General features: G+C 49.1%; 2 protein-coding genes across 2 annotated transcripts; both read right to left on the bottom strand.

Annotated features, from left to right (window-relative positions):
- Nucleotides 1-602: 602 nt before the first annotated feature.
- On the bottom strand, nucleotides 603-12,607 carry LOC122365852. The gene is made up of 5 exons (XM_043337433.1): nucleotides 12,584-12,607; nucleotides 11,226-11,704; nucleotides 9,609-9,734; nucleotides 7,282-7,469; nucleotides 603-682 (listed from the first exon to the last, which is right to left on the bottom strand). The coding sequence occupies exons 1-5, from the start codon at nucleotides 12,605-12,607 to the stop codon at nucleotides 603-605; spliced, it is 897 nt and encodes a 298-aa protein (XP_043193368.1).
- Nucleotides 12,608-15,088: 2,481 nt separating this feature from the next.
- On the bottom strand, nucleotides 15,089-21,583 carry LOC122365854 (trypsin-3-like). The gene is made up of 8 exons (XM_043337435.1): nucleotides 21,398-21,583; nucleotides 20,686-20,735; nucleotides 19,975-20,115; nucleotides 19,773-19,891; nucleotides 17,349-17,454; nucleotides 16,984-17,152; nucleotides 15,894-16,090; nucleotides 15,089-15,474 (listed from the first exon to the last, which is right to left on the bottom strand). The coding sequence occupies exons 1-8, from the start codon at nucleotides 21,489-21,491 to the stop codon at nucleotides 15,265-15,267; spliced, it is 1,086 nt and encodes a 361-aa protein (XP_043193370.1). The 5' UTR covers nucleotides 21,492-21,583; the 3' UTR covers nucleotides 15,089-15,264.
- Nucleotides 21,584-24,559: the final 2,976 nt, after the last annotated feature.

The following is a 24,559-nucleotide window of genomic DNA, read 5'->3' as shown; positions in this document are numbered from 1 at the left end:
TATATGTCTTCCTTGGGCTGTTGCGAATGATGTTGTAGAAAGTAGAAAACTATCTCCCTGAATTTTCATGCTCAACACCTGGACGTTGGATGCATGTAAAATATGTAGCATGACAAATGTTGAAGGTCTTGTCAGAAGTTCCGATGTCTTCGGGAGCGGAATAAGGGGATTGATCGTCAGAACGCGGCGTTATCAATCTTTTGATGTTCCTTGGGAGCCCACGTGCCTTATTTGCCCGAGTTTGAGCAGCTGCAGATGGGCAGCTCATATTTACGGCGCCGAGAGTTAAAACGTTGTCCTGCGGGAAGGGACCTCATCTTAAGTTCCAACTTTGACTAAAAAGGTTTTAGTAAAGTGATCTATCTTTCCAAATCTTTCCGAATCAATGACCATATTCCTTTGTTGTTCGGTAGGTATGTTGTAAAATATCTGACAAGTTTGTACATTTTGCTGCGAATTGCGAATCAACCTGAGACAATTTTGTGTTGTTTGATCTTTTGAAATAGTTTGAGCGAGCCCTTAGGGCAGAACATGCTACAAAATCAGTAGATCTAAAGTTTCTCTTTGTCGTTATCTGCTGGGCCGCTCAGGTTAGTTAGGGGTCATGCTGCATTTTCTGGACGGTCCTTGACTGTGTGTGCGGTACGCACAGAGCCTGTGCCGCTGTTCTTGTCCTTCTCACCTGGGGACGCCACTGCCTTCCACAGCCGTCTGCGGCTGCCGCTGGTGGACCTACACCTTCCTGGCCTCAGCCGTCTTCCTGTACAGGCTCCTTGGTTCAGCCGATTCCCTGTATACGCACAGGGTCCCTGGCTATTGCCGTCTTCCTGTACAGAGTCTCTGGGCCAGCCGTCTTCCTGTATAGGGTCCCTGGGTCTGCCGTCTCCCTGTAGGGTTCCTGGGCCAGCCGATTCCCTGTAGGGTCCCTGCAGGTCAGCCGTCTTCCTGTATAGGGTCCCTGGGTCAGCCGTCTCCCTGTACAGCCTACCGACCCAGCCGGAGCCAATCTCGCTGACTCTGTAAGGCGCCCGGTGCCGGGACCAAGTAATCAAAGTACATTAAACCGTCCACACGGATGTGAGGGAATGCTTTAATGTGATGCGTTTTAGTGGTGTAATGTATGAATTCGGTTTGTCGCTATATAACAGGGAAACTAATGGTAGCTGCGTGTCTAATGGCGACTAAATGTGCAACAGATGGGCATTTGTATGATGATAAGTGACTGGCGTAAATCATTCGAGGCAGATGTGTTATATATTTTTGTAGATATAATTGTTTCATATATGGATTGCTGCTTTGTTTACCATTCCGCTCCTCGTTTTACGTGTTCTGTTAGCTCGCGTGTGATTTTGTAAATGGTGTTTCAAATGTATCAGGCCACTCGATCCGTGGCGCTGAGTGTCGTGACTCATGAGGTCATGTTGGACTTGTTTGTATATTACATCTTCATGGTGGAGCTTTCGCGGAACTTGGCAATGTATGGTATACATATCCATTCGCTTATGTCCTCATTAGATGACTAAATATACCTAATGTTCTAAAATTCAATCATGGCGCTATCGCCTGAGCAAACACTGGTGGCCGACGAAAACAATAGAAGGTTCGTTGTCTCTTTGGCGTGGTCGATGGGAATGTTCAGTCGTAATTAACCCGTTGAACTTTGTGCAATATAAACATTATCAACTGTGATCTGGCATCGCATGACGAGCAGCGGGCTCTTCGTGACGTCTTATTCGCTACGGCATGCTTTTTTTTGCGGAATTCTGTCAAATAGCATCATGCGATTGTTCTCCGTCTGCCCTTCTTTGACATTTGTCGGCGATAGAATTCGTGACAACTAATTCCATTTTCCTTAGTTTTAGTCTCATTTAAATGGCAGGCTAAGTGATGATATTTAATAATAACTGCACCCATGCGAAGCCTCGCTAAGCAGCACCGTGCTTGCTGAATGAGAACAATGGGAAGAATTCATTTACATGATTTTTGTCCATAATTGTTTCACGCCCGTCCGGTCCCGTGCCGTGCCGTGCCGAGCTGTGCCATTTCGTACCGTCCCGTCCCGTTCCGTTCACCCACCTGGCTCGGCTTGTGTCTCCCTCTATACCGACCAGTCCCGTTCCAGTCCGTTTCCGTCCGTTTCCGTCCCGTCCCGTTAAAATTCTCTCGTCGGCCTTTACCTACCTGGCTCCAACGGCTGCTGGCGGTACAGTAGGTCTATTAAAAAAGTCCCCAGCACCAGTGGGCGCTGCCTTCGCTGAGCCGAACCCCCGTCTGCCCGTCCCATATCGCGCCGGGCTCAGGTCAGGTAGGGTCAGCGGGACCGCTCGGTCCGGCCCGCGGGCGGTGGACGGGCGGCCGGTAACGCTTTCCGCCAGCCAGCTGTAGAATCCAACAAACGGGACGGCCACCGCTCAGCGCAGCGAAACCGGTGTTAAAGAATGGCAGTAGATGTTCATGGCCACAATGATTATGAGATAGTCATTGTTAGCCCGTGCCCCACAGGAATGCCTAGACTCTCAAGCCCTGTTGGAGGGGAAATGGGGATTGAGCATCATTCTTATAACTCAGCTTTGGGCATTTAAGTGGTATTCGAAGTAGCGTCAAAAGTAGCAAAAAGAAGAAAAGATACTTCAGCCAATTTTAGATCGGGTCAGAGCAAAAGATCATGTCACCAGAGGTCATCGATGATAAAATTTTGCTTGGACGGGGTGCGTTGCGTGCACCGGTGCATTGGGTTTCCAATTTCCATGGATGCATCAACAGACTCGGAAGCTCGTAACGCTAGCGTGGAGCCGAATTCATATCAACCGCCGCAACGATGCATGGCAGTGCAGCGCAGCGTGCTGCAGCGCGGGGCCGTGAAACACCGCCCACGGCTATCCATGTGTCATTGTGTCAAGGCAATCCAACCCACGTGATGGGCTCGGCCCCAACGGAGCATGAGGCCCAGGACTTCCGCCCAGGCCCCCTGTCTCCCCCTGATTCCTATCATCCTTCCCACTCTGAAATTGACCGAAAGAGCCTAACCTAACACAACAAGCAGCTCGTTTACCGCTATGTCTGAATAATATTGTCAGATTGAATTAAGGTCAACGGCTAAGCACGTAAATAACAGCAACTGCCATCATCGGTATTATAAGAAAACCAAATGCTTTTCCACAAACACTAAAAGTTTTAAGCTAAACTTGCATGAAATTAATTTTACCATCCTCGTGTTCCTCTTATCAAAACGCTTCGAATGAATAAAAAGTTGATCTTTAAAGGTCATTTGAAGAATTTGGCCGACGTTCAAAGACATGACCTGACCAGAAATGATCATGATGCATAGCACGATATTAGATCCGTATCGTGGAACTTTACAAACACTTTAGATGATTTCATAACTTAAGCATGTCTAGCAAAAATATTTATTACATGGCTCATGTGTAAGCTGGGTGTGTGATCATGCTTACGAGTATGTTGAACGCAACTAATAATGTTCTGTTGGCCACAATTTCTATATTTAATTTATCCTCCCGGATTTCATATTTTTATTAATGACACCTTGACGATGTCGAGAAAAAAACGCTTAGGAGATTTAACAGCCTGAGATACATTCAGTATAAGGAAGGGTCAAGGGTGCTAGATTCCTTCCGTCCTCACTATCCTCAGGAAAAACCAATCCGCATCGCCCCTAGTCTTCATGCTTCCCTCTCTGGACTGGAGGTCACCCCACCAGCCAACCTGTAGTTGATGTCGGTTCCATTCCAGGACACATAATCCTCTTCGGGTGACCGTTGGGGAGACGACTGGAACGCCCCGACAGGGCAATCGTCCCACGGGAACAGTCACGCTTCCGCAGATCACTGTCGCTGGCTCGCACAACCAAATTACTACACCAGAGCATAGTTATGTCATAGCTCTGCAAGGGCCTTCTCAGACCGAAAAAGAGGGCTCCCAACAAAACAAACAATTTTCTCATTCAGTATTGTATCTCATCAGGCACCACATGTTTTCAGACTTCAGAGTGTTTATTATGCGTTCCGTCCAAAAAAAGCGCAGTTCAACTTTCTCCCATTGACTTTAGCGATCTCAAAATTGACCCGACCTGTCTGTCAGCAATGTCAAACTTGCAAAGTAAACGTTTCAAATGCATATACTGTTGCCCATTGAAATCGCTGAAGGTTCTAAAGCGATCGGTTAATCGATGCATTTAGATATGATGAGCACAGGAACTTTCCTTGAGGTAAGGTCACTTGACGTGGTGTTATGACCTTCAATTGAAAGACTTGGGCGGAAATAAATGGGTCATTTGAAATCTTAAAATGTTAGATTTTAACGATAATTGCAAACACTATCCCGGCCAAATAGTGAGTGAGAAGGGAGCGATTCCCCAACCCCATGTTTAGCTCCTATAATTGAGCTAACTGCTAGAGCCTCGCGGAAAAAACGAGCGCTTGCGTCGTTACGTGACGCAGCGACTGTTACCCCATTTTAAGATATCAGTGACCTCTTAGGGCAGGTCAAGGGCCCCATGGCATTGAATCGGTTTTTGGTGAAAAACTTCGCAAAAAATGGTCGCATTATCGTCATTTCGATACAATCGTGTTTTCTGTTCTCAGACGCGTCGATTTATATGCTGTTTTGCTTAGGTGAAGCAATTTAGGATGTTTAGGTCAATGTCATGTTAGAGCAACACAGGTCACGAAGCTCTTGAAAGGAGGACTCAGGACATGTTGCACATCATTTGATTCGGCAAGTCTTGCAGAGTCGATTGATGGCTGTCCCGACTGGCTAGCTCATTTTGATCGGGAGTTATTGACGAAGCACTCCTATTGACAAGCACTCCGTCACGCAAGGTGAACAATGCAAAAGTGAAGCATTAAACCTTGCCAAGAATGTATGAAGTCACGATTTCATGTGCTTGAGGTATAGTTTTATGTCATTTCCGACGCCAAATTAACCCTCGCCCGTAAACGGTGTTTTGCCACCTTCGCCCATGCAGGGGGGGGGGGGGTTGGTGCGACCCCCCCTGGCGTTTGAAAACGAAGCGTCATAGAGCTTAGCGGAAACGACCAACGGATTGCTCTCAACGAGATCTCGCGATTGGTGGTATATTTTTGGTCCTAGGGCAACATTTGACCTACTTATGACCGGTCAAAGGTCAAATTTTCGGAAAAATCTAACTTTTTCAGATTTCCGCGCCGATTGCGGCAAAACGGTAAGAGATATCGACTTGAAACCTTCACTATCGTGATCCTTGATCAATTCTCTATCGTTTGGTGTGTATTTCGATGTCATAACTCTAAAAATGATGCGTTGGGAGCATCGGAAGTCTGCAAGGTCATTTGTGCATTGGGTCACGTCAGGCGTGTGACGTCACTGACCTGACCCTGACCCAAAATGAACTACAAGAAACAACCTACGATGCCTCAAATGGATAGCAAATTCGAATTCAGGGCATCAAAATACTCTGAAAAGGCATGCAAGTGCAAGAAGTCATTACAGGTCAATCGAGGTCACTGACCTTACCTTGACCTTAAGTGACCTTCAAAATGTCAACGGACATTGTGCCAATGTTAAATCAGCCAGTTGTGATTCTAAAACAATCCATCAGTGCGTCAGGTCAGTCGGCATTTATACCAATGTGAAGCAATCTCCAATTTAGCGTTAATCTGGCCGGAGGTTGTTCCCTTTATGACGTCACAACTCCGTGACCTGACATGACCTTGACAAAAAAATTACCAAAAGTTGCGCAAAGGATGCCCCATAGGGTACTGAAAATTTGAGCAGGCTATCTGAAACGGTTCGGCGTGTAGCTAAGAAAAACCTCAGGGGGGGGGGGGTTCAGGCGCGGATACAAGGGGGAGGGCCATGGGGGCCATGGCCCCCCCCCCCTTGGCCGATTTTTTTCAAAAATAAAATAAAAAGTTAAAAAGTTAAAAAGCTGAAAAGGGGGCCTCCTGAAAATAAAGTGGCCGAAATCCGATGAGTTTTTTTTTAACCTACCCACTTAGTTATTTCTTAGAAGACTAGCTGAGAAGACTTCTTTGTTAGAAGATTGGTAAAGCTTTTCATAACTTGGAGGTCTCTTATACTCACAGAGATGACCACTTTTACAGGGCCTCCTAACCTGCACAGAGGGCCTCCAAGCCTGCACAGATGTTGAGATGTTGCCTGAACAGCTAGATAAGCTCAATAGACGCAGTTTCTTTTTTTTTTTGGGGGGGGGGGCCCAACAAGTGGGAAGATGGGGCCTCCAACAGGTGGGATTATGGGGGGGGGCCTCCTGGTTTCTAATGGCCCCTCCCTTGGAGATTTTCTGGATCCGCCCCTGGGGGGGGGGGGGTGCACCAACCCCCCCCCTACATGGGCGATATTTTCCCATTATGCTTATATGACACTAAGTGCATTACGGATTTGCATCATTTTATAACCGACAACCGTGCAGTCTGCAGAGGTTTACTTAAGACGTCATAGTTAAGTGACCTGACATGAAAACGTAGTTGATTTCAAATGATCCGGCTTGAATCAAATGTAAGGCATATGAAATGCCAGCCTTCTATCATCAGTGTGCTTTGAGCTACCACAAAAAATACATGGTGGCGGCATCCACCCCTTTTTCTCGGCCGGCGAGGGTTAAACCTCGCTTCGAATTATTGCAGATAATGATGCGACCGAAAACAAAGTATTTATCTGTGTCTAGAACGGCCGCTGACTTGTTGGACAGGATCCTTAATCCTAATTTGCTAGATGGGAATAAAATACTCGGTATATGATACATATATATATACCCCTCGATTTGCCCTCGCGCTAAGTCAATTCTAATCATCACTGTCGCTTTTTTATCCGAGATGATGTCGCCGCTAAACGGGTTGTTTTGGTTGCTTGCTTGCGTTGAATGGTCATTACGGATTATTGAAGGATTATGAGATACATAATAGGAATGGGGCAAGGGAAGATATGCACTGCAGTGCAGGTGTTTAATTTAGATCACAAAGGCATCATTTCCGGCATCGTGCAGAGTCACTATCTTCCCCTCCTCTGCACTGCGGCATCGCTGCGCCCCACACACGGCGTCCTCACTCCACGGCCGGCCGCCGCCAACTGACCCACTCGCCGGGCGCCGCGACCTGACCCGTGTCACTGCCGCGGCCTGCGCAATAGAGTCGGGGCTGGAATCCGGGGGTTCGGCCGGCCGGCCGCCTCTGGAGCGGGGGACTTTTTTAGTAGACCTACTGTACATATGTACCTGGACTACACACCTGCCTCTGAAGGCTGCTGGCGGCGGTACGAACGTACCTGCTTCGGACGGCTGCTGGCGGCGGTACGTACCTGCCTCTGAAGGCTGCTGGCGGCGGTCGTTATCGCGCCGGAAGCGGGAAGCCATCTCACTGGCGTAGCCGGCGTAGCTGCCACCCATCCGTCGGTTGTAGCGGCGGTGCATGGCGTCAGCAGAGTGCTTCGGTCCGGACGAGGAATCACCAATCCTGCCCGAGCGAACAGAACCCGTCAAAATAGGTCACTTGAGGGTGCAACATCATTCAAGGTCAGCGATAGCCACAGGGAGTCGAGTCATAGAGGACCTCTGAGTCGGCAGGAGGCTGAAGAGGCTGGCAGGGGCAATGGAGGTCTTTGGGGTCAGCTCGAGCCGCAGGGACCGTCAAGAGCAAGCCACGACGTCGTCAGAAGCAGCCGATATTCTGCGGGGGGCGGCGGAGGCTGGGAGAGGTTCAATGGTGCTGTCGCTCCGTGCTGTTCGGAGTTGGCCAGCGGAGATGGAGGACAATACATCGACGGGACAACACGTATGCAGTTAGTCACTGTCCACACTAACATTCGTAGCCGTCAATATTATTGGAATTGAGCTGATTGTTTGGGAGCAGGTATGGATCAACGGCTAGGCGAGCTACTTAGGTATCGTTCAAATGAACTTTACAAATGCCGCTATGGTATAGGGCAGGTATTCCGTAGAAGGAGCAAATAGGCGCACCTGCAAATTGTATACGATTAGGTGGTACGTGCTGGGTACTGACTAGAAAATTGTGCGGATCCTAGATTCTCAACTTCAAACATTATCATTCGCTGATGCAATGTGCCACAAAACCATGAGCTACGTCCGTGCCAGGGTAGGTATTACTGTGACATGGAATGTCGCGACGAAGGAAATCTACGAACGACAGAGAGTGTACGGGGAAACAGAGCCCAGTCTGTGTTATAGATACCAGCCTACCGAGAAATCAGGGACGGTCGAACATCCGTTGAGATCGAGCGCTTTACATCCGGGAGCACGGACACGGTTCTCAATCGCACCATGAAAAATGCTCAAAATAAGCTGAATACTAATAGTTAAACACAATTACAGGAAATGGAGCATAAAATAAGGTATATGTCATTGAAAAACAACGGATATGTTAATAGTTCTAAGACCTCGTCTTTATCAATATTGCGTGCAACTTATCTGTTTGCCTTTATCCTAAAAACGTAACGTTATAATGAAATAATGCCAAAGTTAAAGCAGGCTTAACGGTTTATCCTTCTAGTGCAACGAGTGGAATGTGAGGGCATAGAGTAATCACGCGAATTATAAGGAAAGTGATGAAAGCCATGCTGCTTTGTACCAAAACATGGTTCTAAATATAGCGTTAAGTCCCATTCGTTCTCAATATTATCATGCGCGACTGTTGTCAATGTCATTGTTAGGAAGGAAATAATGATGGATAGCTGTCCGGTATTTTATAACTCCATAATTACCTCCTCACGAATTGCGACATGCTTAGACACAGCATATGAACCAGTTAATATTTTCCCTGTAGACTAGTTAGACCTGCCTTTTCGCTCGTAAAAGCGTCTGATAGGTCAGTGTGCAATGCATAAACATACCATAATAATAAACATACGGTATCTGAATTCCCATGCTTTTAGGTCTCTTTATGATACTTCAATAAATATCATTATCGCATCGCTTCCTAATCTTTATGCAAAAAAGTCATATTTTTATCTTTCGATAAGCCAAATATGCATTATCATTTGAAGTTTGTTTATATTGATGTCAATAACCATGGGCTCAACAGCCGAGCTAGCCGAGAGTACCCTCCGTGCCGGGCGGGTGACCCGACCCAGCGACCCCCCGTGCCAGGCTGGTGACCCGACCCAGGGTCCGTCCGTGCCAGGTGGGTGACCCGACCCAGGGTCCCTCCGTGTCGAGCGGCTGACCCGACCCAGCGACCCTCCGTGCCGGGCGGGTGACCCGACCCAGGGTCCCTGCGTGTCGAGCGGGTGAGGCGACCCAGCGACCCCCCGTACCGGGCGGGTGACCCATCGGCCAGCGTCCCTCCTGGTGACCCGACCCAGCGACCCTCCCAGGGGGCTGGTGAGCCGACCCAGGGTCCCTCCGTGTCGAGCAGGTGACCCGACCCAGCGGCCAGCGTCCCTCCGTGTCGAGCGGGTGACCCGACCCAGGGTCCCTCCGTGCCGGGCGGGTGAGCCGACCCAGGGTCCCTCCGTGCCGGGCGGGTGACCCGACCCAGCTACCCTCCGTGCCGGGCGGGTGATCCGACCCAGGGTCCCTCCGTGCCAGGCGGGTGAGGCGACCAAGCTACCCCCCGTGCCGGGCGGGTGACACTCACCGGGTGTCGGTCGGTTCCTGGCGAGGGGCTCCTCCGAGGGTCGAGTAGCCAAAGTAGGGTACCGGGGAGAGCGAGCGCTGCTCTTCTGCTCGGCGGCTGGGCCGACTCGGTGAGAGGGCAGCTTCACTGTAAGAGAGGTACAGGGCACAAGTGAGGGGCAGCTGAGGGAGACCTGAGGGTAACGTAACGGGGTAACGGAACAAAGGAGTTGGTGAGACGCATGTGGCAGGCAAGGTAAAGTTAACTTTACCAGCAGAAGGCAGCCGTGCGTGCGTTTTCAGTTCAACAACTGTGGAACTAGAGCTAAGTCTTGATCGAAGGGAGAGTGTGCGTAGTTGCGTACCGCGCACCGTGTAAGAAACGGAAGCCGTGGACTGATTGAAGTACGTCAAAATCACTCGCTGGTCATGCAGGAATGGACAATCGGACACCTTGTTCAAACATCATGAATAGCCTAACGCTGTAAGAAGATCAGGCCCAGAGTGGTTCGGCCAGACACCATGCACGTTGCACAATAAATTCATGAGCGAAATACCTAAAGGTCGAGTGCCACACATCAGGTACGACTCGTCCTGACCACAGTGGTTGCCGCTACCCCAAACGGCGCATTTCTATAAGACGTATAAAGCCGTGGAACGAGCGACTGATGCGCTGGGCGATCGGTTCAGGAGGAGCGCTGCGGGTTGTTTCCAATTATCCCATCCCGGGAAACGGTCGCCGTGCATGGTGCAGGACAAGCCGTGCAGGAGCTCGTGCACCGAATACGGGAGTATACGGAGCCGGTACGTCAGGCGCGTCCCCGCCCTCCGTCATAAAGACGAGCTCTGACATTGGCACAAAGCCGTGACTGGCATGACAACAGGCCCGATCGGACAGTTTGGCGATACATCATTGCATAGACACGGAGACGCGGACACACCGGTCATGCAGACGGTATCGTATTCGGAGGTCTCGTGAAGGGGCTGCCAGTCTGGCGGCCAGCAACCCCTCCCCATGAGTTGTTGAGGAACCCAGGTGGCTTCCTGCCAAGGTCAGCGCGGGCACAACAGACTACTGCGGACCGAGGTGTAATTTTCAAAGGAATCGGCCGCATACCATCATCACTACGAATCTGGGCGGATCCCCGGCGCCGGCAGCCGGAGGTGAATTTCGTCATCTCGACTCATGAGCTGACCCCGGGGAAATGGGTCGGTTACCACGCCATGGTGTGAGGATGTGCGTCATATAGTCTGTAAGTGAGCACAATGCTGAGAACCCTCAGCGCCGGTATAGTGCAACACGTCACGGAGGTAGCCGGAAAAGGGATGAGTGACCAGATGTCTGGGATGACTGTTTGCGGAATAATGACGAAAGACATCCTCTCAGATAATTCACCGTCGCTGGACGGTACAGAGCTGCCCTACTTACAACTACCAATGGTTTGAATGTGAGAAAAACAATGAACTTACGTATTATAAAGACTGCGTGAAGAGGGGCTTCAAAACAAACGAATCACTGCCATTAACACAATAATAAATAATTTTACAGGGTACCGAGTTAAACGAAGTTGCGCACGAGCTGGAGCATTGTCCAGCATGGATGTTTTATAGCAAAGGCTGCATAAAAGTAGTGACGTACCGTTTCGATGAGCGGTCGGCAGCGGTCGCGGCCCGTCGCCTCCTTTCCTGGTCGGTGCTCGGAGCGCGGCAGTTTCGGTCGGAGAACCGACCGGGCTCGGTGTCGTCGGGGCTCAAATAGTCCTCGAAGTCGCGGCGGTAGTAGTCACCGGAGCGGCTGTAGTCGCCTGAGCGCCAGCAGTCGCCGGAGTTGTATAAGTTTTTCGAGCGCCTGTGGTCGCCGGAGCGGTTGTAGTCGCCCGAGTTACCGTCGTCTACGGATCGGCTGGGGCCCGGGCGCGGAGAGTTATAGTCTCGCTGTGGGTACCGGTCGTAATCTCGCTGCGGGCAGCGGTCGCAGTCTCTGCGCTGTCGGTAGTCGTCGGCGGCGGGGGACGGGTACCTGCGGGAGAGGCGCTCCTCGCTGTCTCCCGGGAAGGGCGGTAGTGCCGGAGAGGTCGGTCGGCGCTGACCGCGTCGGTCGGGGCGGGATGAACGAGTCTGAAACGCACCGGGAGACTGGTCAGGAAACGCCGTCAGATAGCGGGAAACGCCGTCAGATAGCGGGAGACGCAGTCAGCGGCGGTCAAAGGGAGGGAGGGAGGAGAGGGAGGGAGGGAGGGAGGAGAGGGCCCGTTCAGCGGAGAGGAGTGGCAGGGAGTGGGAGTCGGCTCGGCTGTTACCGAGGCCGAGAGAGCCGCCGTGGAATATATTAGCAGTACGCCGCGCAGCAGGAGAGCGAGTTTTTTCGGAAGGTGAACCGGGCCCACATGACCTTGTGTGACAGCCGACGGAGGACATGAGAAACGGTGTGATTCCATCAGTGCCGGGAGCAGCCATGGAAGAATGTCGCTTCGACACTAATGCTAATAAAAAGATAAGAAAAAACACTCACTTTTTGCCATAGCATATACAGCCTTTCGCCCGCACACACATATTTTTCAGCAGTGTCAATGTCAAAACTTGCTTTTTTGTTGAAACCGATCTTTCATTTGGTCAGTAATGCGTTACATATTCATAATGGAACTTTGTGTGAGCTTTTGCATGGAGTTAGCGAAAACAACTTGTAGGTATGCATACGTCTCATAAATATAGTGTACGATTTGTCGGTTACCATCAAATTGTTCAAGTAATATAAAGTCCATGAGTGATCGAACCGTACATGGAATGTTGTAACGGAGCCCGACCGCGCAGCATTGTTTTATCAACACCACGGCCCCTAAATATACCTACCGGCTGGCAGCTGACGGAAATTTCTCCAACTGATTAGTTGGCTGCTTAGTTGACTGGTTTGAGGACTGAAAAAATGATAAAACGGGGCAGAAATCCTTCCAGGGATTTGAGGCCAGGTGTTCATTTCAGCCACGGTAATTAACGTACGCAGCCCAGACTAGACCTTGCCATCCTTGTTCGCCATTCGACGAAGTGAACCTGATTCTTGAAACATGAACACGAACAGGGTTATGACATACAAGACCAGCTCGCCATGCACTATACTTTCGCGACGAATACCCATTATTCGTGGAAAAAATATGAAAATCAAAATCGATCAAAAGCAAAGCAAGCAGATTTTGTGCTCAGCTATCAGACCGGTGTTTGCTCAGCCATTTACTATGCCCCGTGTCCCAGGTCCCGACTCACCGGTCACGACGGCCCGCAGACGGTCACCACTCTGAAAGTCGCCCGGTTGCCGCACCGGCACTATTTATACAGTCCGTCTCCTATGCCCAGCTCCGTCCCCTGGCTGAGCCTCCCCGCCAGGGGGCGCGCGGGCCGCGACGGTGGCGCCCCCCCCCCCACCCCGACCCCCCCCCCCCCGGCGGACCCCGGAGCAGCCCCGGAGGGCCTGTCGCGCCGGCGGCACTTCCAGGAAGGTTTGTCCGCTTGCCTGTCGCGCCAGGCGCCGCAAATAGGCCTACCAGTCATGCGCGATGGGGTGCAAGACGAGGCAAATTGAGGGTGCAACGGCGTCGGGTGATTTTGGATGGCTGGAATGGTGTTACATATGCTTCACCAGTGCAGAGGATAAACGAGACATTAGTAACCGAGAGGGATGTAAGTGGGACCGATATTATTTGTGACGGGGCTGCAGCCGCTAAAAGAATGGAATGACCTCAGAAAAATCATTTCGGAAAGCACGATGAAACGCTTTGCAGGCTGGAAGAGGGCATACTGTTGCCATTATGCTGAAATCTAAAACTGATAGACCTTACCCTGTGCAGTTTGCTAGGAGTGGGGCGAAGACCGAGGTAGTTATGAATGCCTAATTTTATTTGTTCCTCTGCAGAGCCGTTTACGTTGCGATGAAAATACGCCAACCGTTTATCGTTATCCTTTGCCATTATAAGACGTCATAATAGGTCAGTGACCTGATCTGACCTGAAGTGCGGTTGGTACCTATCAAAAGATCTAACTTGAATCAAGAGTAAATAAGCCAGACTTCAGTTTAGCATTCTGCGTTCCAAACAATCGCGAAAAAAAGGGAGATGCACAATGCCTTTTTTGCCCAGATAGGGCTTGACTTCGAAACCGAAGACCGACCTTTTTCATTGTTACCGCGTAGCTCTTCAGTCTTCAGTCTGGTTACCGTGGGAGCACTGCGACCACACTGCCCGTCGGCCCGGCTCGGCGGCGTTTTATGCGAGCCGTGGGTCGGTCACGGTGGCTTCCCGTAACCCAGGACGGCAAGCTGCCAGTTTTTGTCACACGCAGTTGAGGACCAGCGCCTCTCACGCTATACAAACATCCTTGCATGAACCACTATGTAGATATAACAAGCTTGAAGCATTATGTGTATTAATTAGTTGATTCGCTCAGCGGAACGATATGCCCTTGAAACATACATAATGAAAATAGAGAGGATTTGCGTTAAATCGTTTGTGCCAGAAAAACCCTCACATATCCTATTAGTTCTCGAAATGCCGAGCATGGGGAGAGGAACGGACATGACTCACTGCTAGCAGTTTTACATCGAATTGGACGGTACTCTGCGAAAACTGAACCCCTGAACTGAACGTCCTGCCCGTCTCGAAAGGCACCCGATGATACCCAGCTTGAACCATCGTCATGCTTTTTACTGTGCAGTGTGCAGTGAACTCTTCGTAATAAGTTTCTTGTGTGACCCAGTAGCCGTTTTCACGACGGCCATCTGGTACACATTTGGTGCACATCTGGTACAGATTAGGTGCAGATTTGGTCAAATCAGGTTCAGTGTGTCTTTTAGTAGCTATCAGCTAGGGCTGCTCTAATTGGGTATTTGCCTGCTTTGTCATATTATCAGAGAGCATCATCGATTAAAACACTGAAATAAATTCATAAAATGAAGATATTTGCTGTAAAAGAAATTAGGTGCAGATTTGGTCAAATCAGGTGCATTCGCCGGATAGCCCGTCGTGAAAACTGCTAGTATGAACTCCGTACTTTTTAACTGTTGACTCCACTCCGAATTAGTTTTGCTATTTGAGGCCACTTGGGTCTACTCATATTTAGAACATGTTAGGGCCACTGGGTGAGAAAAAAGTTGAGCTGCAGTGCAATTGGCTTGGGCCGCACCTACTGAGCCCGCCCCGCTGCCGTGAACGTGCGGCGTTGGGAGAGACCATGCGGATGTCAACTCCATGCATTTCGATACCCCTAAAATATGTGTAGGAGCTGCCCATGGGTGGTACAGCATTCATTCAGAGCCTGGGTACAGTGACGGTCATCCCGAAATAGGGCAATGGCGACTGGGTTATGTGTCAGTCATCCAAGGTCGTGACTCACCAGTCAAAATTGCGCTCACTTGACCGTCGTCGCACAAACCCAAAGACGTTTTCCTGAGCTATTTGAATTATTGATAACAAACATGACGAGTTCTGCGCCGCCAGTTGATTGTGTTGTCAACAACAGAGAAAAACAGGAGGCGTGGATATACGCAGTTGCTCTTTATTTTCGTCCATAACCCAGTGCATAAACTGACCGTACATTTCAGAACAAGCATGGCGCTCTTGGAATGGGCGTTGAGAGCTTTGGCGCCAGATCGGCCATCTCTGGTACCCGTGTCAGTTCCCGGTGTGTCTGCATTAGTCGGCCGCGACGAAGGGGTTCTGGCAGTGGTGCGTCTTTGTCTCCTGACCCGGTATGGCCGTGGCGTTCCTGATCCAGTCCAGGAAGGCGCTGACCCTGGTGTACAGCTCCGGCACCCACGGGTAGCCGCAGTCACCGAAGGCGCTCGAGACGACGCCGACCGCCCGGAACTGACCAAACTCGAGCAGCGGGCTCCCAGAGTCGCCCTGCCGAAGTTTAGTGCACAAATTATACAATTAGGTTAGCGGTAATGAGTGATGAAACCAACAACGGTACATGCTAGAGAAACGAAACATCAATAAAGTATTCCGTGTCAAAAATGAATAGCAAAGAGGAGAGAGAGAGAGAGAGAGAGAGAGAGAGAGAGAGAGAGAGAGAGAGAGAGAGAGAGAGAGAGAGAGAGAGAGAGAGAGAGAGAGAGAGAGAGAGAGAGAGAGAGAGAGAGAGAGAGAGAGAGAGAGAGAGAGAGAGAGAGAGAGAGAGAGAGAGAGAGAGAGAGAGAGAGAGAGAGAGAGAGAGAGAGAGAGAGAGAGAGAGAGAGAGAGAGAGAGAAGGCAGACGGTTGCACAAATAGACAAACGAAGATAGAGCTCTAAGACACTCACTCGTACCTACTACAACTTACGAAGCAGATGCCCTGGCCATTTTCCTTGGGAACGGCGCAGAGATGGTCGTCTTTCCTGAAGCCGCCGCTGAAAATGTCCAACTCTATCTGTGACTGTGTGGGTACATCTCCACCAGCCAGAGCCAGCTGAATCTTATCGCGGCAGTCGCTGGCACTGACTGCCGTCATGTTGAGCTCGCTCAGCACGCTGTTCGAGACTGGGGGAACAGGGGCAGCCGGTCACCTCGAGCATGGGGGAACAGGGGCAGCCGGTCACCTCGAGTCTGGGGGAACGTCTGGGGGAGCAGAGACAGCCGGTCACCTCGAGTCTGGGGGAACAGGGACAGCCAGTCACCTCGAGAGTCACCTCGCGTCTGGGGAAACAGGGTCAGCCGGTCACCTCGAGTCTGGGGGAACAGGGGCAGCCGGCCACCTCGAGTCTGGGGGAACAGGGGCAGCCGGTCACCTCGAGTCTGGGGGAACAGGGGCAGCCGGTCACCAACTGGTAGGTACAAGCCGGCCGGCACAGCATGGAGCTCATAGACGCACTCCATGCTTAAAATCTCATGTGACAGCCGATCTTTTTGCTTGAGCCTTGATTTCTGACAGTTTTAAATGGATTTACTTTCAAGTAAACTGTAAAAACAGCATGCATAATTCTATATGCACAAAACGGCCAGTTATGCTATAAAGATACATGTAATTTATCTGCAATATCACTAGCTGGAATATCAGCACTATAAGGGTAGAAACCAAATTGTCACTAGAAGGTAGCAGTAGTGGGCGCATTCTGCGCCACTTGTATGTTTCCGTTTGCCCTGCAGAACTATACCTATTTTACTACATTTATTAACTAAACCATAATCGGTAACACCATTTGGTTCTTTCCGCATTTGTTTTATGAAAACGTTCGGGCGTAAAATGCAGCAGCATGGATGAAAAACTACGGCAGTAGTATTTTACGCCCTTTTATGAAAGGGGGCAATGGTTACGAACGTAAATACCAGAGGTTTACGGACAAGCTTCTGAGCGTTACAGGCTGCAGCCCTCCCCCTGCCTCTGCGACCCACACAGGTAGTCGTAAATCTCTCCCCCTGCCTGTGTGACCCACGCTGGTAGCTGAGGGTCCGCTCAGTGATGCCCCAGCCGGCGACGGTGACCGTCTTTCCGGCCAGGTCTCCACTGGGACCGTCCGGCAGCGGAATGGTGCACACAGACGAAGAGAAGGCGATCTCCCGGCTGAGACGCAGCAGCGCGATGTCGTAGTTCAGCACACCTGCCTGCTCCGCCGGGCCGGAAATACAGAGACGTCAGAAAACCGCACCGCGGCCAGAACATGGCTTGCTTCGAGAACATAACGTATGCTTTTCATACACTACACAGATGTATGTACACGCAACTTTCATAAACGTAAATAAGACATCCTTCCTAAGGATTCGTTCCATATTAGATCAGATAGGTCGAATCGTTACTTACTTCATAGTTTGGGTGCAATATAATGCGCTCGACGTCATATTCTGTGTGGTTTCCTTCGATGAAGGTGGATGAATCATACTCCCCCAGTCGGACCCGAAGGGAGTCTCTGCAACATCAACAAAGCAGCACGATGTCCAACGTCCATCATTGGTAATCGGCCGAATTTAGATGAGCAATTTCCATATGAGTTAATAAACACGTAAGTCTACAGAATATATTGCGTATTTTTTTTTTTTTACTGTGATACTATCAAATTCAATTGTTGTCAAGTGATCAAACAAAATCACTTGACAACGCTAATACTTTTTGTTTGTGTATATATTGAACATTGAAGTATTGAAAACTTAAAGTCCTTATTTACTCGGCAGTCGCTGGGGTAGGTGCTACATAGGTGCTGATTGAAACTGGGATCTTAAAATTTCCATGTAATCCGGAATTCGGTTAGACAAAGCCGACCGCTTTGGGCAAGATCGGAACTCACTTATACTGCTTCTTATAACATTTATATCAAGCATTCGTGCTTGACATGAAATTATTGATAGACAGCTCAGCTATGGTGATAACAAGTATGAGACCACTAAAAGAGTCTTAGAACAAACTGACAACGTTTAATTTTATATTTTGAAACTAGCACCAGTATTCTTCTTATCCAGCTTTCGGACAGATGTCGGACAAATCCATGCTTTGGACAGATTTCGGACAATAAAAAGCCAGGATTCTGAACATTGGACGGACATTGGACAGGCCCTTTCTGAAACTTGTAGCACTAACTATTTGCCACCCAAAACTTGCTGGGGGAGGGGATGTTAGGCGCAATGTCAGAGTCGAGATCAGGTCAATCGGGTTAGAGCCTACCCACGAAAATTAAAGTCGGCATTCGCGGCATATGAGTTATGGCATATATTCATGAACACTTTTAGGCGTAGAAGTCTATCGTGACACCCATTTATCATTATAAGTACGTTTTTGGTAAAAAAAAGTTCATGCATCGTGACTACTGCATGAACTTATCACGAGAAAGTACCCAGGTTCTTTTTTTAAGAAAAATTTTAAGATCCGAATATTGAAGAGAGCGAGTTGATTTTGCAGGAGTTTAACGCCCTCCTGCCAGTAAGTCACTGGCTAAAAAATAATGACGAAATCACTTCGTTCAATTTTTTGGTCAGGTCAAAGGTCAGGTCACCAGAGGTCATTGAAGGCAAAATTTCGCCGATTTCCAGGTCGAATGTCGAAAATTTCCAAGAAGCCAACGCATAACTCGAGAACCAATAGAGCTACAGCGCCGCAGAAAAGCGCATTCGATAGCCCTATTAAAGCCCTTTCTGAATTATTCCCTCAGATTTGACCTAACGTCAACGGTTTTGCCTGCAGGGGCAAAAACTGCAAAAATAGCCGATTTTTTCGGAAACAGTTTTCTGGAATAACTTTTGACCCAAGCCTTGTACGAGGTTACTTTTACCGGCATTGTGTTTCTCTCGTCAAGACGCATCGAATGAACTATAAGTTGACCTTGAAAGGTCAACTTAAAAATTTGACCTCAGGTCAAGGTCATGACCTGACCGGAAAGGGTCATGTTGCATATCAGTCGATCCGTATCGTCGAGCTGAACACATCTAAGGCGTTTTCATCGCTCTAGCATGCCTCTATCAAAAGTTATTTGCGAAAAACTGTTAGATACCATTCGTGACCTAAGATGACCTCAGGGCATAAACAAGGGTCACGGACACCATTTTCATATTCAGTGTGTCTAAACCACTTGTAATTCGGTGTTTGGGAGTGTTTATAATGTCTTTTGTCCAAAAGAGGCGCATTTCAATTTTCTCCCATTGACTTATAATGGGGAGGTCGCAAAATTGACCTGACTTTAGGTCATCGATATCAAAATTCTGAGATAAACATTTTGTACATGTTATTGCTCTTAACAATCGCTGAAAATTTCAAAGCGATCGGTCACTCGGTGTAGCTATGACAGACATTAAAACTTGTTATGAGGTGAGGTCACTTCAAGTGACCTGGTGACCTGACCTTGAATGACCTTGGTCTGAAATTTTCACAACATGTGTAGAATTGATGCATGATAAGGTGTACCAAAAACGGCGGCGCCCCGCGCCGCCATTTTTGAGATATTCGCGAAAAACCACAAGGGGGGGGGTGTTCAAACACCCCCCCCCCCAGTAGGGCGCGGGTTAACTGAGCTGGTACTGACATTGCATACTGGAGTGGTTGGCTGTCCCAGTGCATACATACTCATTTATTCGTTTAGCGCTCGCTGAATGTAGGGCATTTAAATCGTTTAATTGTTTTTGAATGACATACTTTTCATTAAAATACAAAAATACAGGAATGAAAGGTATAATTTTGTAAGGAGGTAATTCAAAAACAATTAAACCATACCATTTACTTTGTAGCTGATGAACCACTGACCGTTTGATGCGGCTTTCATCCATACAGTGGGCCGCCGTTAGAATGTGTCGCGAGTCGACCACCGAGCCGCCGCAGACGTGCACTCTGAAGACGGCTTTCGTCCGGGCTCGCAGCATGGCCTGCACACACAGAGAAGTGACAGATATCAGCCGGGAACTCACCTCTGAACGCAGCCGGCCCGCTCTTAGTACTATACCCTTACCATCCAGGGCCACTTGGAGCGCTGGCGTTGGCCGTAAGGCACGTCCGGGTCGTGGGTGGCCGGACGACCCCCGAAAATGGCCTGCGTCTGCCGGCCGCCGAACGGATGGGCCCGTCCCCCTCGAGACGGGGCCCAGTCGTCCTGTAGCGGGGAGCGGGGGTGCCAGCGGTCAGCGGACGGAACTTCCGAGGACCTGATAACAGTTCAGTTCAGGTAATGTACGTACTCCAGCGTAGATGGGTAGCCATACGGCTTCCACGGCTGAGAGCGTGAGATGAATAACATCATCTCACGCTCTCAGTCCCAGCGGATAAAAACAACACCTAATAATGTACGTACATAATGTATTTGGCAATTTTTTTATATAACAAGGCTCAATACAGTGTTTCATCATGCATATGAGCAACAGCAGTTTCTATATAGGCAATGCTGAATTGTGAAAGACGTTGAATACTGAAAAAAAACTCGCTGTTAGTTCCATCTAACAGTTGACAATTCACGAGAATGATTGGCGGTCGTTTTCATGCAACATGTACTTAGGAAACGTTTGCATGTTGCCTCTGAATCCATCGTTTCAATTTCAACGCTGGTAACAAATCAAATGCCCATCTTTAGAGTTATATTCACCTCGAGCCGTTACTATAAGACCAAATAGAATAAATAGTTATCACTTCGTAGCAAACCAACGCTTTTGGGTATGTAAGTACTTACGTCATTGGAAAAGGCAGAAGCTTTGACCGATGTACCTTGGACGAAACGGTCTGAAAGACAGCCAGAGGCGTTAGTTCTTTGAGTCGATATGTTATTATGAAATGTGACAACAATGGATGGCTTTATGGAAAGAAAGCGATAAGATCAAAAGCTGTTCTACAGATAAGCCTAACACCCCAATTAAACGTTTGGCGTATAGATATAAGAAAGAACATTGATGTCGTTCAAGCATCAAAGGAGCTAATATGTATAAAGGTACGTGTGAATTGCACAAAGATTAAGATAACTATTGAAATATAACTATTGATACACATAACTATTGAAACATCGCTAAAGAAACATATTTTTCTAAAGCTGTATATACGTCATGTCGCAGTATTTAAGATGTTGAAATAATTTATTTTGGTATGCAATAACATAACTAACATCAGTTTTAAAAAGTTGACACTAACGTTCAAAATTAAATGATGTGTAAAAACGTGTTTAAAGTGCATTTTAAATGATACCAGAAAGCATACCTACCTCTACCTATCATAAAAGTAAAAAACTTACCAGGTTGTATTCCTTGCAATCAGGATTCTATTTCACGGTTGAGCAAATTTAGTGCGTCTTTGCACACATACACACAGGTGCACTGTCGTGCTGACAGACGGTCTCAGTTACCGTCTCCGTTACCGTCCCAGTTACCATCCCAGTAACCGTCTCCACTTACCGAGTCCGGCAGCAGATAGCGCCCGCGGTGCCACCAGAAAACCCACCGCCACACCGAGCAGCACCACCGGCCAGTGGAGGCTTCCGCTGCCCATGACTGAATCCGTCTCTGTGCTCACTGTATACAGCACGTGTGCACTGTATTCCCAGCTCTCTGACAGTGCGAGAGGCGCCTGTTGACCGCTGGCCCCGCTGCAGCCGACAACCGACCGTTCAAACCGACCCAGACTCGTCAGCTCGGCCCGGCGTGTGGCCCCGCCCACTCTGTCCACCTCCGTCATCCCCTCTGCTCCCCTCCCCCCGGGTCACCCCTCGGTCCCCCTCTGCTCCTCTGACACCCCTCTCTCACCGAACATTGTTCATGGCGGCCGAACCTGCCTACCCCTCCCCTGACCGGAGACCGACGGCTGTGAGCTGACCCCCCCCCCCCCCCACTGTCGGCCGAATCAGGAACAGCCGCGCCCCCCCCCCCCCCCCCACCTTATTGGGTAGTTGGAGTCAGCTCCGTTACTTTGAGTTAGTATTGCCCGCTGTCTTTTTCCATTGCTAACTACGCTATCACCATGCGAGCAATGGAGGAAATTTTTACCAATCTTGCTGTCTCTTCCCTTCGCGGCACTCCCACGGCATTCCGTGGACAGGTGGGACAGGAATAAAGTAAACAGATATACAGCATGACCGCCTTCGACGGACTGCGTATACGCAGTCCGTCAGTAAGCTGTAGCTTACACATGCAAGAAATCAATGAAATATCTCTAAACTGTCAGATATACATATAGACATTTGAAAGACTAAAAATATAGCGACTATTCTTATGACGTCACATTATTTTAGATATTTTGCTTAACCCTCGCCGGACCTATTGGTTTTCTACATACGCGCCGGCCGAGGGGGGGGGGGCGGGTACGACCCCCCCCCTCGCCGTTTCGCCCCTGGTGGAGCTAGCGCGTCGCAGAAAAAACGAGCGTGTGCGCCGTTACGAGACGCAGAAATTGGTACCCGATTTTAAGGTCCTAGGTCAACCGGTGACCTCTGAGGTCAGGTCAAGTGCCCCAAGGTACGGTTCAGTTTTTGGTGAATAACTTCGCAAAAAATGGCCGCAGAGCCGCGATTTTGGCAGCATCGTGTTCGCCTCGCTCAGGCGCGTCGAATGATATACTTTTTGTTCGGGTCAGGTCAACTTGGGGTGTTGACCTCAGGTCAAGGTCAGGTCAGAACCCCAAGGTCACGAAGTTGGTCGAAAGGGGTCATGTCGCATATCATTCGATTCGGCAGGTCTTCCTGAGTCCATTGGTGGCTTCCCCGACTCGCTAGCTCAATTTGATCAAGAGTTATTGACGAAAAACTAATATGACCTTGATGACGTCATAAATGACGTCACGAAAGGTCAACATTGCAAAAATGACGCATCTAACCTTGCAAGAAGTGCATCAAATCACGATTCTGTGTGCTTGAGATAGTTGGAGATCGTTCCCGGCGCCAGAATAGCAGTTTTCATTTTTCCCCATTGACTTATAATGGTGAGGTCACGAAAATGACCTGACCTCATATGACCTTTAGGAAAAATCCGAGATATACAAATTGTGAGACTCATAATGGATACTAGATCCTGGAAGTTTCATTTCCCTGTGACATCTCCTCTGGCAGTGAGGGCGTTGCGAATTTGCGACATCTGAAGACCGTGCAGAGGTTCACTTATGACGTCATAGGTCAGTGACCTGACCTGACCCAAAAATGCGGTTGGTGTATAAAGATGCGGCTTGAATCAAAGGTCAGGTATGCCAAGTTTCAGCTCCCTATCGCCAGCGTGTTCGGAGCCATCGCGAAAAAACCCTATGGGGGGGGGGCGGCACCCGCCCCCCCCCCCTCGGCCGGCGAGGGTTAAAATAAGTCTTGGGCCATATTTATAATGACTACACATCTCTCCCAGACTAAATATGAACGATGCCTCCCTGTTACGTGATAAGAGTCACTTTTATGTAATAAAATATTTGTCATTGTAAACCGGTACAATTTGACCCTTTTGACCTTCCTGTGACGCCATAGGTCCAAGAAAAATGGTCAAGGATGTTTCTGTTGCTGCATAGCTATGACATGCCCTCAAAAAGACTAAAACATTTACAGCTCAGCATGCCATTCAATACGATTCCCGCAAGTGTCTTCTGATTGGTCGAGGCAGATCTTTCTTGTTAGGTCACAGGTCATCATCCATTCAGATGATTATCAACATTTTAGATCTGTGATATACAGCATACCCAGGCTCATTTGGAAGCCTACATTTCTTTTCCATAACCGACTTTTCGTCATTATACCTACCAATTTAACCATTTTTTCGGCCTCCCTGTGACGTCACAGCCCAAATATCGAGGTCATCGATATAATTTATGGTGCATCTTAATAAGCTCATTCGAGTGACGCTTGAATTTTTTTCTGCTCCAACAATTGGTTCCGGAAATACGATGGGTGCCCGTTGCCCCCCCCCCCCCCAGGCGCGGATACAAGGGGGGGGGCATGGGGGCCATGCCCCCCCCCCCCTTGGCCGATTTTTTCAAAAATAAAATAAAAAGTTAAAAAGTTAAAAAGCTGAAAAGGGGGCCTCCTGAAAATAAAGTGGCCGAAATCCGATGAGTTTTTTTTTAACCTACCCACTTAGTTATTTCTTAGAAGACTAGCTGAGAAGACTTCTTTGTTAGAAGATTGGTAAAGCTTTTCATAACTTGGAGGTCTCCTATACTCACAGAGATGACCACTTTTACAGGGCCTCCTAACCTGCACAGAGGGCCTCCAAGCCTGCACAGATGTTGAGATGTTGCCTGAACAGCTAGATAAGCTCAATAGACGCAGTTTTTTTTTGGGGGGGGGCCAACAAGTGGGAAGATGGGGCCTCCAACAGGTGGGATTATGGGGGGGCCTCCTGGTTTCTAATGGCCCCTCCCTTGGAGATTTTCTGGATCCGCCCCTGCCCCCCCCCCCCCAACAGGACCTGGAGGATACCAGACCTCACGGGGCGGGGGCGCGGGTGGTTGTGATGAACTGAATTTGTCCCGATTCAGCTGACCTGATCCCGGACCACAAAGGCTGGAATATCGTGACCTGTCCCTGTGGGGCACCGCGGATCTCCGGTGACGTCCCTCCCCTGTACCCATGGGGGGGGGGGGAAACG

This window comes from Amphibalanus amphitrite, unplaced genomic scaffold (genome assembly GCF_019059575.1).
Source record: "Amphibalanus amphitrite isolate SeventyFive unplaced genomic scaffold, NRLGWU_Aamphi_draft 000768F_arrow, whole genome shotgun sequence".
In the NCBI taxonomy this organism is placed as follows: domain Eukaryota; kingdom Metazoa; phylum Arthropoda; class Thecostraca; order Balanomorpha; family Balanidae; genus Amphibalanus; species Amphibalanus amphitrite.
Note: the sequence above shows the minus strand (reverse complement) of the source record. Positions and strands in the feature narration are given on the sequence as shown.